The 18,569-nt window shown below is 43.4% G+C and overlaps 1 protein-coding gene across 1 annotated transcript; it reads left to right on the forward strand.

Annotated features, from left to right (window-relative positions):
* The first annotated feature begins 560 nt into the window (after positions 1-560).
* Positions 561-17,224, forward strand: mst1ra (macrophage stimulating 1 receptor a). The gene is made up of 21 exons (XM_019861151.1): positions 561-641; positions 1,932-3,215; positions 7,177-7,347; positions 7,433-7,552; positions 7,631-7,801; positions 7,891-8,057; positions 8,684-8,813; positions 8,888-9,024; positions 9,522-9,704; positions 9,784-9,883; positions 10,039-10,269; positions 10,361-10,507; positions 10,991-11,153; positions 11,241-11,330; positions 11,505-11,708; positions 11,790-11,870; positions 11,941-12,122; positions 12,257-12,366; positions 13,865-14,030; positions 15,404-15,540; positions 15,620-17,224. Exons 2-21 carry the CDS (start codon positions 1,998-2,000, stop codon positions 15,849-15,851), a joined length of 4,140 nt encoding a protein of 1,379 aa, XP_019716710.1. The 5' UTR covers positions 561-641; positions 1,932-1,997; the 3' UTR covers positions 15,852-17,224.
* Positions 17,225-18,569: the final 1,345 nt, after the last annotated feature.

The following is an 18,569-nucleotide window of genomic DNA, read 5'->3' on the forward strand; positions in this document are numbered from 1 at the left end:
TCTAAATCAGTGTTTTTCAAACCCTGTGGTGTGCCGCGGGACATTGTCAGGTGTGCCACGGGAAAATATCCAATTTGTATGCCTGTGCGGTCTGTCGCCCAGAAAGTAATCATGTAGTACCTTCCCAAACCAATGCGAGCAGCAACAGCTAACCACTAGAGACAAGCGAATTTGTGCCGCATGAATGCAGGACGACAGTGAAACAATAAATTTGAAAGATTATAAAATACTTTTTTCTTTGTGCTTATTTGATTCCAATTCAAGCTGTTATAACGTCATTCTTCAATGTTAAAAATGGCTATAGTAACAACATAACATGTTAATTGGTAAAATGAGCAGGATTTTTTTCACATTTTCAGCTAGTGGTGTGCCGCGAGATTTTTCCAATGAAAGAAGTGTGCCTTGGCTCAAAAAAGTTTGAAAAACACTGCTCTAAATCATCCCGAGGTGTGATTACGAATGTGAAAGAGTTTCAATGTGCAACCTGGCACCTTCCTTGGCATATTGTTTTATTTTGAAGACGAACAAAGCAAACATCCGGTTTGTCTTGCTACCATTACAGCTTGCTTGACATGCTTGGGAGTAGCGTGGCAGCTTGAACTCTGCTCAGACCACATAGACTTCCAGTCATCCTCTGTCAGGTGAGCCTCAACCCGTTCACTTTTTGGGACGTTTATTTATTTTTTTAAACTTAAACATAAACAAAGAGTTGACATAAGTAGCCATACAAAACATTAGGGTGACTTAAGTTGTAGTTTCACTTCATAAAAGAGTTTACCATTGTGGCATAGTTAAGCCTTAAGTGTGTTGTTGGACTTGTTCGTGCTTATTGCTGCAACTTGTTAGAATTTCTCCCATGTTACGACTAATGTAATGCAGTTTTTAGACTCGTTTATTCATGTTTGTGACCCAATCGTCTCCGTGGTTGCTGGTCACATTGTCAAAGCAAGTCATGGCTTGTTTCTAAACAATTTAGCACCACTCTTTTTCAGGCCGCCTTCACTCTCATGTGTCAGTGTATTTCCAGTCACAATCGGAATAATGCAAATAACTGATACCTTATCCTCTTTTCTCAATTTGGAAGGAATTACAATGACATGTCCAAGTCGCCAGTTCCTGGATTTCCTATTTCTTGTATATTCCACAAATGCTTTATGTATCCCATTCCACATTGCTACAGTTACACTGAAGGAACAACTTGCATGCGCATACTCCGCAAATTTTATGTAAATAACTAGAGCATATATTGACGTGTCACAAACATAAATACTGCACTCTCACGTCCCCCATATCAAAAAAACTTCATCAAATAAACATTGAATTGACCCCAGGCAGTGTCAGCAAAATAATACATGAAGAACGCAAATATTATAACATTATTATCCAGTATTTCATTGTCTTAGGCTGACCCCACCCTGCATCCCCTATTCATTTTTTATGATTGATTTAATTTCATCCAATGAATAGTGTAGTCCAGGGTATACCCCTCTGGTTGCCAAAAAGTCTGAGACGGCCATCAACTCAACCATCACATAAATGAGGAGTAGTCATGTGAACAATTAATACACGGTTTGTTAATTACTTAATTTGAGCAAAGTTTTAGAAATTACTTTTCATGTTTCAAATATCGAAGCTTTTGTATGCCTAATTTATCCACACAGCGGGTCAAAATATTAGAAACCGTGAGGCAGTTTTGCATTTCGGAGGTTGGTTTATTGTTGACAAATTATATTGATAATTGATGGATAGGATCAAAAGAGGGGATCTGTCACCTATAAAAGCTCACAGCTTTTAACTTTTGGGTTGAAGTTCAATATTTTTTTAATTTTGATTTTTATAACATTTTGACACTTTAACAATAGAAATAAAAACATTCCAATAACAAAAGAGGGAATGCGTTGCTTATAAACGCGTGTCATGTCCTCCCACAGAGCGCTGGTGCTCCTCAAGAATGGCGTCAAAGTCCAAAGGCGCATCCTCCACGTAGCCCGCCGAAGATGAGGGGCCGTGCCACAGAGATGCTGGCGTGGGCGGCTACCTTGCTAACTCTATGCACGTGGATACGGGCCAACATTTCCCCAGGACAGCGCACGTGCCCTGTGGGTCCCCGCAGTCAGGTGGACTTCTCAGTCAAGTACACACTGCCGCATTTCCAAACGGAGCATCCCATACAGAACGTGGAGGCCAACCCGTTCTCCTCAGAGGTGTATGTCGCCTCACGGAACGTAGTGGAGGCGGTGGATGACAAGATGAGCAGAGTGTGGGAGGTGAAAACAGGGCCGGTGGGGAATCCGGAGTGTAAAACCTGCCACATTTGCAACATTGAAGTAGAACCTAGTGACCCGGTGGATACAGACAATGAGGTGCTGGTCTTGGATGCTGCGTTCTCATTCCTGTCCTACCTGTACGTCTGCGGCAGTACCCAACACGGCATCTGTTTCTTCATCGACATCGAGGTCATGCCGCCAGAACCTAAGTGTTTATACAAAGAAAACCAAAACTCCCCCTCTTACTGCCCAGACTGTCTAGCCAGTCCTCTGGGCACCAAGGTCACCATTGTAGAACAGGCAGCCACGTCATACTTCTTCGTGGCGGCCACTGTTAATGACAAAGTGATGCAGAAGTTCCCCCGGAGGTCGATGTCTGTAGTCAGGCCGCTCTCTACCGAAGATGGATTCCAAATGGTGATGGAGGGCCTGACAGTGCTGCCCCACCTGAGGGACTCGTACAGCATTGATTACATCTACAGCTTCTCCACCCGGGATTTTGTCTACTTCCTATCGCTGCAGAGGGAGAACCCCTCCAAGGACGATTCAGCCTTTCAGACCCGATTAGGACGGCTGCCTGTGGGGACTCACGAGGTGTGGACGTACCGCGAGCTGGTGCTGGAGTGCAGGTACGAGCCCAAAAGGCGACGAAGGGAGCCGTACAGGGATATCGTGTACAACGGACTCATGGCGGCCCACTTTGGCCATGCGGGGAAGGATCTGGCTCTGGAGCTGAGGGTGGACGAGACAGAGGACATCCTCTATGGTGTGTTTGCTGAGGTGACTGTGAGGGGAGAACCCCAAAAGAACTCGGCCCTGTGTGCCTTTTCCTTGAGCGACGTCAACAGCAAAATTGACAGAGGTGTCGAGGACTGCTGCAGGTCTGGACCGGAACAGTTGTCCAGAGGACTGTGTCATTTTCAGATGTGTGAGAACTGCCCGCATGAGGTGAGTAATTCTGTGGTACAAAGTCTATGGTAGGAAGTTACCATGACCACAACATTTGATATACTTTCACAATCTAGTGCCATTCAATGCAACAGCGGTATTAAAAACTTCCTGTTTAGGACATGCTGTATGAGCATAACTCTTTCTCTCTACACTGCCACAATACATATCTCCATTGTGCCACCAAAGAGCAAACAAACGTAATGGTGTTTCTTGAACCATGCAGTAGAAAGCCAGCCTTAGTCATGCCAGATTTTGTGAATTGGACATAGTTGTACAGCACTGTTGCTTACCACATCTGCCTCTCGCTTTTGAAATCTCGGTTCCGGCCATCCTGTATGGAGTTTGCATGTACTCCCTGCGAGAACTTATATTTAGTTGAATACTTACATGATATTTAATATTCAAACTGATGAACTTAAATAATAACTATTAACTTTGAAATTTATTAACTTTGAATTTTATGGCTGCAACACATTCCAAAAAAGCTGGGACAAGTGGCAAAAAATGGTCATTAAACACATGTTTGGAGCATCGCAGAGGTGAACAGACTAACTGGGAACAGGTGGGTGCCATGATTGGGTATAAAACGAGCCTTTCTGAATTGCTCAATGATTAATAAGCAAAGAGGGGCAAGGTTCACCTCTTTGTGAATAACTGCATGAGAAAATAGTTTAAGTACAATGTTCCTCAACATAAAAATGAACCATCCGGACTGTTATGGAATCAAAGTAAAAAGCCAGCTTCTGTGATGATCTGTGGCTGTGTTAGTGCCAATGGCATGGGTAACTTACACATCTTTGAAGGCACCATTAAAGCAGAAAGGTATCAAGTCAAGTATCAAGTACAACTTTATTGTCAAATGTGCTGTATGTGCAAAGCACAGATGAAATTTCCTCCCTCTTAAACGGACAACAGACACCAAGACGAGCCGCTGCGGTTGCCCGCGTACATGCAGATTTCGGAGAAACATACACTGCCATCCAAGCAACGTCTTTTTTTTATGGACGTCACTGCTTATTTCAGCAAGACAACGCCAAACACATTCTGCGTGTCTTACAATGGCGTGGCTTCATAGTAAAAGAGTGCAGGTACTAAACTGACCTGCCTGCAGTCCAGACCTGTCTCACATTGAAAATGTGTGGCACATTATGAAACTTCAAATATGACAACAGAAACCACAGACTGTTGAACAACTGAAATTGTACATCAAGCAAGGATGGGAAAGAATTCCACCTACAAAGCTTCAGCAATTAGTGTTCTCGGTTCCCAAATGTTTATTGCATGTTGAAAAAAAAGTGATGTAACATAGTGGTAAACATGACCCAGTCCCAGCTGTTTTGGAACATGTTGCAGTCATAAAATTCTAAGCTAATGATTATTTGCTAAAAACAGTCAAGTTTATCATTTGAACAATACACATCTTCTTTGTAGTGTATTCAATTAACTATAGGTTGAACCTGATTTTCACATCATTGCATTGTTTTTATTTACATCTAAAACAGAGTCCCAACTTTGTTGGAATTAGTTTTGTACTTGGTTGTGCAATTTCACACTTGATAGGTAAGCAGGTGCTCGAGAGATTGGTATACAATCAATTAGAAAGTAAGTTTTCTGTATTACCGTATTGGCCCGAATATAAGACGGTGTTTTTTGCATTGAAATAAGACTGAAAAAGTGGGGGTCGTTTATATTCGGGGTCTAGACATTATACCCATTCACGACGCTAGATGGCGCCAGATATCATTGAAGCGAATGCTGAACTTGACTCCCCAGGCCAAAGTGAACCCCTGTCACGAAAAATAAAAATAGTGGTAGCACGAAGAAGAAAAATAAAAAATAGCGGTAAGAAAGGAAAGGGAAGAAAATAATAGAAGAGATGAAACGTAGCGACAATCTGGAGAAAAGTGGGTTGAAGATCGTCCAGGTTAACCGGCAGCTGAAGAGAAGTTATGATGTAATTTACATTTCAAAAATCAGAAGCCATTCACTTATGAATGTGATTGCACTTTCGTTTACATATTTAAATTTTCAGATATTAAGATTTGAATGAGGAAAAATAACATGCTTTTTCTCTCAAATATATTGTTAGAATCATTTGTTTCAGATGTACTGTAATTATTTTCTGTCTAAAAATTAATTTGGTGTTCAAAAAGTCTTTTTTCAAACTTGAGTCTTGAAAAATAGGGGATTGTCTGATTATCAAGGCCGACTTATATTCGGGCCAACACGGTATGTCTGTTTTGGCAGCATTTTTATCATTGTTCATATAGTGCTGAATATTATTAGACTGTAAAGTCCTGCCCAGTGATTATACAGTACATTACAAGTAGCAAATCTCCCAAAGAGAAATGAATGAAGGGGTGTGAAAGAGCACAAGGCAAATGACGACCCTGGGAGGGGTGCATGAGTCAGTGGTTGACGTTACCACGCTCTGTTTTTCCTCAACAAACGACTGCTCGACAGTGGACTAAAACCAGATATCACAACGTTTGTCATAAATGTGCATTAACAATGCAGAGTTAAGCAGCCAGCTTGCCATTTTATCTCATGCAAAGGTTAGTTTCACTTAGAGGTGTGGTCTTTCCTTTTTTATGGAGTTCAGTGTTCTTTGAGCAGCAGTGTGTACACGGACAGGAATGCCTGCCAACAACTGCGTAATAAATCCTGCTGATAAAAAGGTGGAATTTTAAGGGGGGGGAGGAGGAACTGCTTTCAAACAGGAAATTGGAGGATGATGGAAAATATTCAGAGATGCATGTGGCGTTCAAACCGTGAGTTAGAAATAGTTGGAGTCAATTCGCCCAAAAATGTCACGGCGCAGTGCACCGTGGGACGACTGAAAAAGTCACATGCTGGAACTTGTCTAGACAGCGTCAAAGTGGAATGTTTTCACCTTTTCTTTAACAGTCATTCTTTTTAGTTAACTGCTCTTATTCAGTGTTTATATGCGAGAGCTTCAAAAATCCACTTTCATGTGCTCTGAAACACTCAGTCAACATATGGAGTCCGTGCTTGCAGTTTTTATGGCACACTTGTTACTTTTGACTGCAGACAAGGTGGAGAACTTCCTCTTTAAATGTATACACAAGTGCATGCGAATGTTGATACATCCCGAGGGAAACATACGGATAAAAGTAAATTTGTGAAAGTACTGTACTACTGTGGTTGTGATAGGTGAACCCGAGGTCTATTTTAAGCATTCCCCAGTTAACTTTAAATACAAGAAGGATAATATATTACGTTTGGCACAATGGTGATTTCACTTCTTGTGAAAAATGAGTGATTTTGGTGGCCATGGTGGCCATTTTTCTAAGCTGGAAGTAAGCCACCTGGTTCTCTAAAACCCCGCGTCTCCCCTTTCATGACTTCGTCCTAATGCCGGCGGCTACGCGCATCACCCACGAACCAGTAAATATTTCTAAAAATATTTTGCGGAGCCTTATGTCCTTGATCCAGAGTCAAATGGCAATCTTGAATGCGTCTGACATAGTGTGCTTGACCACAAAGCTAATCATGCCTGACCGATACCACAATGAAGCGTGGTGGTGGCAGCATCATGCTGTGGGGGATGTTTTACTGTGGTAGGATTGGGAGATTACTCAGGAGATTACTCAGCACTGGGGGGAAAACGAAATGTGGCAATATACGGAGACATTCTGGATGAAAACCTTCTCCAGAGTGCTCAGACTGGGGGGAATACAGTATTTACCTTCCAACAGGACAACACTCAAAAGCACACTGCCAACACAATGAAGGAGTGGCTTCAGTACAACTCTATGAATTCCCATTGGCGACTGGATGTCTGTCATTATTTAAGCAGCACATGATATTGAACCCCATAAGTGTTATATAAATTGATGAATGGAACCAAACCAAAGAACTAAATAAAGTCCAACGGACAATCTCCAATAGCACCAAGAAGTCATTTTTCTGATTGGTCTTTTTGTGTTTGTCACAGTCGGGCAACGCCACATGCACAGACAAACCCACGCTGGTGTCCAAACCGTATTACAGAATAGACCTCTTCAACCGTCAGATGAGGAATGTCCTCTTCACGTCTATCCTAGTGACCATTAGTGGGAGACAAACTCTGGGGCACTTTGGGACTTCGGATGGACGAATTCTCCAGGTAGCGAACTTCAATTTTGACTCTCACGCTATACGAATGATTGTATCCTTGGTTTACTATTACTGTACTACCTTTGTGGTTTTAGGTCATTCTTACAATTGACACACCCTTCGTTTTTGCCAACTATTCTCTTGGAGGGATGCCAATATCTAGGACGGCAACTCTCTTCAATGATGATTCGCTTCTTTTCGTGGCTGGAAATCAGGTAATATTTTTGCATCACCCATCATCGATGATGTTCGTGGCTTCTCTTCACGCCCGTTTCCCTCTATCGCTGAACCAGTTGTTTAGGGTGCCGACCATTGGTCCGGGCTGTGCGCATTTTGTGACGTGCTCCATGTGTTTAATGTCTCCGCGCTTCATGAACTGCGGATGGTGCTCGGGAATGTGCTCCAGGCAGGATGAGTGCGCCTCGCAGTGGAATAAACATTCTTGTTCGCCAGTCATAACAGAGGTAGCTCTGCAGGCACTTCAAACAATGAGATAGTTGGCAACGCTTACCGGAGTGTTTAATTGGGATTGATTGTCTTTTTTTATCTGCAGTTTTTCCCCAAAACGGCACCTGCTGGCGGCGAGACCGAACTGATGCTCTGCGGGAGAGAGTTTCAATCTCCTCAGAGACCGCCAATCAGCAATGGTGTCACCCACACAGTTACTGTGGGCTCAGGGACCCTGTGTACTGTCCTGCCTGACAAAAGCAGAAACCAAGTGTGAGTAACCAGAATATAACCTCAACAAAGCTTTCTGATACAGGGTAACACATTTGAGTCAAATGCCTTTATAGTCTTGAGATATCATTGTACCCTGCACAAATCTTTGACATAAAAAGAGTAAAATCAGGAATTGTGTTTTCACTTGGGGGCGGGTGGTGATTTATCCATCCATCCATCCATCCATCCATTTTCTGAACCGCTTTATCCTCACAAGGGTCGCCGGGCGTGCTGGAGCCTATCCCAGCTGTCTTCGGGCAGTAGGCGGGGGACACCCTGAACCGGTTGTCAGCCAATCGCAGGGCACACAGAGACAAACAACCATCCGCACTCACACTCACACCTAGGGACAATTTTCATGTGTTCAATCAGCCTGCCATGCATGTTTTGGGAATGTGAGAGGAAATTGAAATACCCGGAGAAAACCCACACGGGCACGGGAAAAACATGCAAAGGGTGGAAATTATCACCAAGTGTATTAGCGTTCTGATCTGTGCATGTCACACATGCAGCTGACACATTCTCAACCACCCTTTGACGTCTCCCAGACATGCCCAACGACACTCGACACTACAAGACATTGAAGGTGGTGAACGATGAATCAATGTATACTTTTCCTGACTCAGGCTCGTATGCAAGCTGAAGGAGAAAGTGCCAAAGGACAATCTGACAATCACTCTGGAAGTGCACGAGGGGAACACGAGGGGCGAGTACTCCATCGAAGGCACAGCTCGGGTGTCAGGCTTCTCTGTTGTGGTGAGATGACGAAAGGTTATACAATAGAAGGTCTGTGATTGTGTGATGAAAGAAATTCTCATGTGTCTAATCAGGAACCCAGCATAACACAAATCAGACCCGAGCATGGCCCAGTTTTTGGCGGCACGCTTGTCACACTGACGGGCCACAACCTTGACACTGGAATGCAAAGGGAAGTCTTCATTGCAGACAAAAAGTGTCACTTTCAAGGGTAAGTGAAACAGGAGTATCTAACCATGAATATCATCATAGTAGTGAAGTTAAAACAATTAGTGGAATTTCATTTCATGGGTTGTCATAGAAATGAGAATGGTGTGCTTCCGTGGCCTCTTCATTAACATAAGATGGGTACACACATACCGTCAATCGAGCCAAATTGGAACATTTTGCCTCCCTTGCGATCAAAACAGCACAGACCCACGATGTGATGTCGCTGAAAGTGAAGTGAAAACAAATATGAAACCAGTTCACTCTTTAGTATGGTAGATCCTGTTTTGTGTGGTCACCATCAAGTTGGGCCAAGCCACAGAATGATAGCCAATTCAGAAGCAGATCTGGGAGGGAAAATCATTCTAACCAACCCCTCACCACAGGATGATTTGACTGATGGTGAGGGGTGACTTTGATCAGATCGGGTGAAAATGGTCAAATTTAGTCAACGTGTCACGTATGTGCACCCCTCACATCACCGTTGATGATTGTGTCCAGTGTTCCTCCGGAAGGAAGTGGCACATTGGCTTCAATTGTGTGCCTCACCGAGGCTGCGGCAAATGTTGGGAGTGTTCCCGTTAAAGTGGTCATCGACCACTTGGAGGTCACCACCACTCAGACATTCGTCTACAAGGAAAACCCAGTTATCACGTCTGTGTCTCCTCATTGCAGCTTCAGCAGGTACGATGGGATGAAAAGTGACGCGGAATTTATCAAGGTGGATCAAGGTGTTCATTTGCTTATTTATGTTGTGCTTCAGTGGCTCCAAGTTAGAGATCAGGGGGCAGAATCTTGACTCTGCACACAAAACTGTGCTTCAATACATTTCCAAAAGCTCATCAGGGGAACCTCACATACTGGTAAGTTTAACTCACCTGTTTGAGACCGAAAATGTTCATGGATCAATGTGACCTGTCATGTGTGTCCTAATTTTAGGATTTTGCAAATTAAAACAATAAGTGAAGCTTCAAGCAGCTAAAAATGGGCCCTCTCAAATGTGAACATTTCCTTTCAGGAATGTAACGGTACAGGGAACACTACCCACAAGACTTGCCAGGCCCCTACTTTTCCATCCGACGTGTTGGAAGACAGGTCATATGTCGGGGAGCTGTTCATTCACATGGACGGCAAGAAAAACATCTGGAGCGAACGTTTTGACTACCACCCCGACGCCAAAGTCATCCCATTTGAAAACGAAGACAACGTTTTGCTTCTCAAACCAGGAGAGACTGAAGTTTCGCTGCACGTACGTGTGCCCACAGTCACATGACTCCACCCACCCGCCACCGCCTGTGTATAATAACAAACAACATGTCAATTTACGTGTTTTAAAACAGCATCACAAACTGAACACGGTGAACAAGTGCATGAAGATCACCATGAAAATCGGGGACATGGACTGTAACGCCCAGGTTCTGTCAAATGAGCTGACCTGCAGGATTCCTAAAAACCAAGTGATCCCCAGCGAGGGATTGCCTGTCAGGGTGAGATAGCAACATCGCCAAACCAACAGACATTCACTTTTTCAGCATTCATTACACAAACCATTTTATATTTAGCTACGTGTAAGGCGGGTAATATGACAATTCTTGACATAGTCACATTGCCACATATACTGTACTTTAAACTAAAACAGTCCTTTTGCTTTGGGATGTTTTTCAAAGGAAACAGTCCTCGTGCTTTTGCTACACTTCAAAACTTCTCAGGTTTCTGGGACATACGTGCGTCTGAATATTTTTGTCACCTGGCTGGATGAAATGAGTCTGTTTCGAAGTTGTGGTTCTGTCTAGTGTGAACGAGGCATTCCTCCAATGACGCTGCTCCCTTCTAATGCGGGGTCAACACAGAGTACGGATTGCATAACCAACACATCTGGGGCTGTGCTACTTGTTGAGCCCTGAGTTGAAAAAGATGTACAGGTGTACACAATGTTGCAGCTGATGACTGGATATCATCTACCACCGTAGGTCTGTGTGAACGGCAAACGCCACGACGTGGGCACCGTCCTCTATGAGGACGACAATTACGACTCAGTCATCGCAGCCATCGTGCTGGGTGTGATTTTCGCCTCAGTGGCAGGTGCCGGAATCGCGCTCGTCGTGATGATTCATTTGAGAAAAAAGAAGCGAGGTGAGGCATCAGCGCGTGGTAAAAAAAGTTGTCACAATTTCTGGTTTGAGTGTTTCACTGCTGGTTAATCACGTTTTGTCCTTTCAGCCATCATTGAGAATCGTTTAACCACCAGGCTTTCGATGAATCGCATGGTCAGCCACGCTGAAATGTCCCCGACGGGTGACTACAGGCAGGGTGAGACATTGGCTTGTGTCGATCTGAGAAGAACTGGCTCACAGTTCTGGAGTTTGGCATGACAATCTTGGCTCTGGCTTTCCTGTGTGGAGTTTTTTATACTCTCCCAATGGAAAACAAACAGATGAAGAGTTAGACTTTCTACCTGACAACTTTCTTTGTGTGTTTCAATAGATTCCGGCCAAACGTCCGCTTCAGGAGGAATGGCCTTCCAAGGTCTGCTGTACGCGGCAAGCTACGATCACCTTGCTGTTCCGCTGATTCCGCGGGGCAGCGTCTCAATGATCAGCCTCAGCTCTGACCTGCTCGAAGAGGTCAAGGATGTCCTTATCCCCGCCGAGATGCTCAGAATTGAAGATAGCCAGAGCATTGGCAAAGGTAAGGAATGCTTTTGGGACTCTGGAAAGTCATCACAATGAACAGTTACTCACATTCCATCTCATTCTTCTTCTCATGAAGGTCACTTTGGGACTGTTTATCATGGATATCTGAACGACAGTCATAAGCAAGAGATCCACTGTGCTGTTAAATCACTGAATCGTAAGGAAACATTGTTCTACTAATGGCTTGAGGATATTTTATTTTTCTCAAGGCTGTAATCTGTCAACAGGAATCACCGATCTAAAAGAAGTGGACCAATTCCTGAGAGAGGGAATCATTATGAAGGGCTTCGACCATCCCAACATTCTGTCTTTGCTCGGCATCATGCTGCCCAAAGAAGGGCTCCCCCTGGTGGTGTTGCCATACATGAAGCATGGCGACGTCCGGCATTTTATCCGCTCGCCACAGAGGGTAACGTTTCACAACCAAAGTTGCTGGGGACCTTTGACTGTCATAGTTTGCTCTGTAAACATGTGTGGATACGTGTGTGCTTCAAATAATTGGAAACGTCTGCTCTGTTTGACCTTTATATTTGTCCTACACAGAATCCAACAGTAAAAGACCTCATAGGGTTTGGACTGCAGGTTGCCAAGGGTATGCAGTATTTAGCACAGAAGAAATTTGTGCACAGAGACCTGGCGGCACGAAACTGCATGTGAGCGGGAACACTATATCACACACACATTGGGGGAAATAAATATTTCTGTTAGTTTGTGAATTATCGGTCTCTAATTTTTGCAATGGAGCTCCGTGCATTGACGTAACACATCCCACAATGCACTGCGCCAAATGTAAACAATGCTGCTTTGGCAGGATCGAAAACATGTCGTGAGTTTAAGTCGACGCAAATGCCACACTTTGACAATGGGACGCAATCAGAGTGTCACAGCAAAAGGGGACAAACGAAGGGACGAGCACTCCACCAAGAACCAAGGCGTGATGAATGGATTGTGGCCATAAAAAGAGGCCAAGAACAAGATGGAGAAGTGGGATTCTTCTCATAGTGGCAATTACCGAGAATCAGTTTTATCATGTAGATGTAACTTGATTGTTTCGTTACTTATGATTAATTGACGATCAAAGATGCCGGGCAGGCTGCGAGCGAGTGCGTCACCGACGCCGCTTCACAATCCAGCTTGGATTTTTTTATAATTGTGTTGAAGAAAAAAAATCAAATGGGCAAAAGGTTTGCCGATTAAATAGCCGCCCGCCCGCGGTTCTCCGCGCCCGCCGGCGTGACCACTCAAGGCTCCGAGGCTAATTGGTTGATCCTGCCATCATCATACTTATCTCAAAGATTAAAGCGTGCGAGCATTTCAAGTACACACGCCTGTTACCTAAACTTCTCAGCCTTTGTAAGATTGCAAGCACTCAACTGTGTAGTGAGAGGGTAACTTGAAGAGAAAATTGTAGATATCTGGGTTCTGCCGATTCGGCTGGGGCATGCTCCCGATCTGCTCTCGCAAAATTTGAAAATAAGCACTCCTGGCACTTGATATCTCATCCATCCATCCATCCGTTTTCTAATCTGCCTCTCCTCACGAGGGTGAGCAGGTGTGGTGGAGCCTATCCCAGCTGTCTTCAGGCACTAGGCAGGGTAAAGCCTCAACTGGTTGCAAGCCAATTGCAACGAACAATCATTTGCGCCCATAATCATACCTAGGGGCAATTTGGAGTGCCCAATTAACCTGCCATGCATGTTTTTGGAATGTGGGAGGAAACCCACGCAGGCACGGGGAGAACACGGAAACTCCACACAGGAAGGCCAGAGCCGGAATCAAACCCACGACCTCTGCACTGTGACGTGCTTACCACTTGACCATCGTGCCTCCCTACTCGATATATTTAGTAATATTCAATTTCCTGTCCAGCTTGCGTGTGTATCTCGTTAAATCCTGTTCATCAACATGAGATGTGAATTGACTTGGATGGAATGTTCACAGATAAACGCAAGTTTTCATTGCTGTTTTCCATTGTTAGTCTTTGGCAAGCAGGCGTCACTCTCCTGCCAAATGCACGCAGTAATAGTCACGTGAGGTAGCATTCAAGCTATGTTGTAGAAAATCAAATACAGTACTCATTTCACTCAGTAAAATGACCATTTTCTAACTTCTCATATAATTGACCGAGTGGTGTCTTTGCTCGCTCGCAAGGCTGGATGAGACCTTCACTGTCAAGGTGGCAGACTTTGGCATGGCACGTGACATTTACGACAAAGAGTACTACAGTATTCAAGACCACAAGGGGGCAAAGTTACCGGTCAAGTGGATGGCCATCGAGAGCTTGCAGACACAGAAGTTCACCATCAAGTCAGACGTGGTGAGTAGACGATGTCTTCACTCAACCAGACTCAACATTAGTACACAATACCAGACCCACATTCAAATTCTGCCATTCTGGAAGAGAGGTATTCATTAAAAAAAAAAAAAAAAATCTATTTACCGTATTTTCCACACTAAAAGGCGCACTGGATTATGAGGCGCACCTTCAATGAATGGCCTATTTTGTAATTTCTATCGTATATTGGACGCACTGGATTATAAGGCGCAATCTAAAATGCATCCACTAGATAGAGCTACGCTCCTTCTGTTCGACCCGAGAGGCGTTCATGACCGCCTCCGAAAAACGTAAATTAACGATTACAGTACTTCAACGAAAGTACGAAAATTGAAAACAATGCATCAAAACAGAAAATCAAGCGAGGAAATCACAAAATAAATTCTATAGCCCCCCTACAGAATTTTAAGGACGGACTTTAAGGCGCGCTGGTAGCTTTTAAGAAAATGGATTACTTTTTGGTGCGCCTTATAGTGTGGAAAATACGGTAATCTATTTTTTGCACGTCAGTATATTTTATTATTATTATTATTTCATTTTATTTATTTTTTCTGAGCTTCTGGGTTCGAATCTCAAGTTTGTTGTTCACACCATACTTGAACACTGGCTTCCTCCGACATTCCAAAACGTGCCCTATAATTGACTGGTGACCGGTTCAGGGCCTACTCCCGATTCTCCCAAAAAATTCAACAGGGATCGACTCCAGCTAACCCACGACCCAAAGGAGGTACAATTATTGCCATGAATTTGCATTGAATCAATAAAATGAAGACTCATGAGAACTATGTGCATTATTTTATATACCGGTATATATTTCCAGTGCCTAACAAATGTATTTGATTCTTGGGTGAGTTGTAGCTTATCCCAACTGACTTTGGGTGAGAGGTGTGGTACATCTCGAACTGATAACCACCCAGTCACACTCAGTTTCATACCCGTTGAATTTTAGAGTCTTCAATGACTGTAACATGTATGTTTCTGGAACGTGAAAGGAGGCCAGATTACTCAGAGAACATGCAAACAAGAAAGATGCAAATGACACAGGAAGGCCAAAGATGAGATTCGAACCCAGACTCTCAGACGTGCGAACCCCATTTCCATGAATTTTCAAACGGACTGTTTCAGAGATTGATGAGGATGTCAAATTGTAGAGTAGGAAAACAATTACTTTGATAGTTAAATATTACGCTTGAGTCTTTTCCGAATTTTAGGGGCTATAATACGTTAAACTGAGTTTGAAATTTCTCATTCCTGTACAAAAAGGTCATAGAACGAAAGCTCACTGATTTTGCAAAGTATCCGCATTAAAGCACCTCATCCAAGCTAGATGGTGTCTTTAACGACATCTCTCATAGTGGTCCTATGGAGTGTTGGTGTGGGAGCTGCTGACGAGAGGAGCCAGTCCATACCCAGAAGTGGACCCCTACGACATCACACACTATCTACTAAGGGGCCGTCGGCTACCGCAGCCGCAGTATTGCCCTGATACTCTGTAAGACGCTCTTCCAATGACCTCAGCATCAAGATTGTGTCACGTTTTCACAATCACTTCTCACGCATACATTCCACAGCTATTCCATCATGCTGGCGTGTTGGGACCCGGAGCCCGAACGCAGGCCGACGTTCCACAGCTTGGTCGCAGACGTGCAACACATTCTGTCCAGTCTCACGGGAGAGCACTACATCAACCTGAAGGTCAACTATGTCAACTTAGACCAGTCCAGGGCTTACCCTCCTTTGACTGCGTCTGCGGACGAGGCCGAGGGCTCAGAGTCGGACACAAGCGGTCAAGAAGGCAGCTGAGGACCTCGAAAACTGCTAAGAACAAACAATCCAGCTCTTCAGGATTACAAAAGGAGACTTATTGGGAGTTTATTTATCACGTGTTAGCGAGATTGAAAGACACTGTATGCGCAAGGGACTAAGGCTGGATTTTCACTGGATGGTTCAAGAGACACAATTTTATGCTCTCAAGTGGCACAGAGGGGATATGAGTCATGGCAGCATACATAGAAAGTCAACACAGAATCGGATATCTTCAGATCAAAATCCTCGTCTAAATGTGGATACGCTCAGACCAGATACACCCCGTCAATGTGAGCACAATGAGCGTCGCATAAATGCCACCAAAATATGGTACAAAAAGTATAGAAACTGAAATAATGATGATCACATCTCAGTTTCATATAGTCAGTGTAAAATCTGGGCCTATTTATTCGAACACAAAGCTGTTATTCTCTTGTAGGAGTGACACATCTAGTGGAAGAGCATTTACGTTGTAATTGTTCTACTTGTCACTATCCGTAATAAACTGGAATGGACAGATGAACAAAATAGATTGTTTGTCCTGAATAAATAATATTTGGAGTGAAATTAGTTGTCGATTCCAATCCACAAAAGCATTGACAGTAAGGTTTCCCTTATTTGAATCAATGGGGGATGTTGACCCCAGGCCAACTCAACAAAACATGTTTAATGTTTGTGCGCATGTTGTATTCTTTTTTACTTCCATGTTGGCTCTTGTGGAGTTTCGTTTTATGCAATATGTGTCAAAATGATCATATATTCGCATCAAATTGAAATTTGACTCTTGGAAATGCAGTCCAAATCCAGCCAGTGTTTGGTGGGACACTGTGCAAGTTCCACATCCTGTTACAGCAAATGATCTTGAGCAAGACAGAGCTTGCAATAAAACATGAAAAAAAAAAGAGGATGTGAAATACAAGTGAGGCCAAATGAATGTAAACTTTAGTCTCGCCATACATGTTAAGTAATTGGTGTGTGTTGGCATGAAATGAATGCCATTTAAACTCAGGGAACAACTTTTGTAGATGTAATTAATCATTTCTCTGAATATGCATCATGTCAAATACATTTGAAACCAGTGCAGTGGATGAAGATGAACTCTTATCTATAGTGGTGTGCCTTAAACATTCTTTGGGGTCCACAAAATCATTTTCAATAAATAAACATATTTTTAAAAGTGCTTCTTTACATATGGGGACTGGTGGCCAAGAAAACAAACTCTTAATATAATAAACAAATAACTCTTCCCTGTCCAACTGATTATGACACGTCACATAAATCTCACATTATTGCATTAATACAGTTGTTTTTTTGTTATTTTAGACCAACATTTGTACTATTACAGGAATAAAGGCCCCTTTTTTCAAGAACAGTGTTTTTTATTCCTTCAAGAATCATTGCAAAGTTTTCTTTTTTTAGGTTAGGTATATGATGGATCCAAATGTTTGAGAACCCCCCCCCCAGCCCCCCTCCATTAATAAACACCAGTATTTTCGCTAGACTGTTCACTGTAAATGGGGCAGCGATTGAGTGGTTAGTATGATCGTCCCACAGTGCAGAGGTCGTAGGTTCGAATCCGGCCCTGGCCTTCCTGTGTGGAGTTTGCACCTTCTCCCCGTGCCTGAGTGGGTTTTCTCCGGGTACCCTGTTTTCTTCCCACATTCCAAAAGCATGCGTGGCAGGTTCACGGAACACTCTAAATTGTCTCTAAATGTGAATATGAGTGTGAACGGTTGTTCCTCTGTGTGCCCTGTAATTGGTTGGCAACCAGTTCAGGTTGAACCCCACCAACTACCCCGGAGACGGCTCAGCAGTTCAGAACATGGATGAATGGATGTTCACCGTTTTCTTCCCACATTCCAAAAACATGCGTGGCAGGTTCATGGAACACTCTACATTGTCTCTATATGTGAATGAGTGTGAACGGTTGTTCCTCTGTGTGCCCTGTAATTGGTTGGCAACCATTTCAACGTGAACCCCACCAACTACCCCGGAGACGGCTCAGCGGTTCAGAACATGGATGAATGGATGTTCACTGTACGTACACATGGCCCATGAGATTGGGGCAGTACCTTTTATCAGCGCTAGAAGGCACCCAAGGACTTTCATTGACATCACGACTGCTACCCTGCCGCAGTGATGCGCCTCACGACGTCAACACTACAGTAAAAGTGTTACAGTACACGAACACCACCCCAAACATCCAAGCATCCAAAATCCGCTAAACCACAAGACAAGTAACCTTAATGTCTATTTATTAATAATGACTTTCAATGCTTATTATTCAAGTTAAGCACCATTTCAAGACAAATTCAACAAAAAAAAAAAAGGTCTTTTTTACCCCAGCCGTCCCTTTTTTCCTGCATTGTCTCCCTTCCTACCAAGCCCAAAATCATGTTTATTTATGTCTATTTATTAATGACTTTCAATGATTATTATTCAAGTTAAGCACCATTGCAAGACACATTCAACAAAAAAAATTGTCTTTTTTTTAACCCAGCCGTCCCTTTTTTCCTGTATTGTCTCCCTTCCTACCAAGCCCAAAATCATGTTTTACACTGGAAAGTTCAAGTCTAAATAGCATTTTTGTCCAATTTTTATCAGCATTGTCTCCCTGGACACATCTCCATCCCCCGGAGCCTTAATAAACTGTGAAAATCCTGCTGCTGTAACTTGAAATCAGTTTCATAATTGTGTTCTGATAGTGAATATAAA

Source organism: Hippocampus comes, unplaced genomic scaffold, assembly GCF_001891065.2.
Source record: "Hippocampus comes isolate QL1 unplaced genomic scaffold, H_comes_QL1_v1.1 scaffold40, whole genome shotgun sequence".
Lineage (NCBI taxonomy): Eukaryota > Metazoa > Chordata > Actinopteri > Syngnathiformes > Syngnathidae > Hippocampus > Hippocampus comes.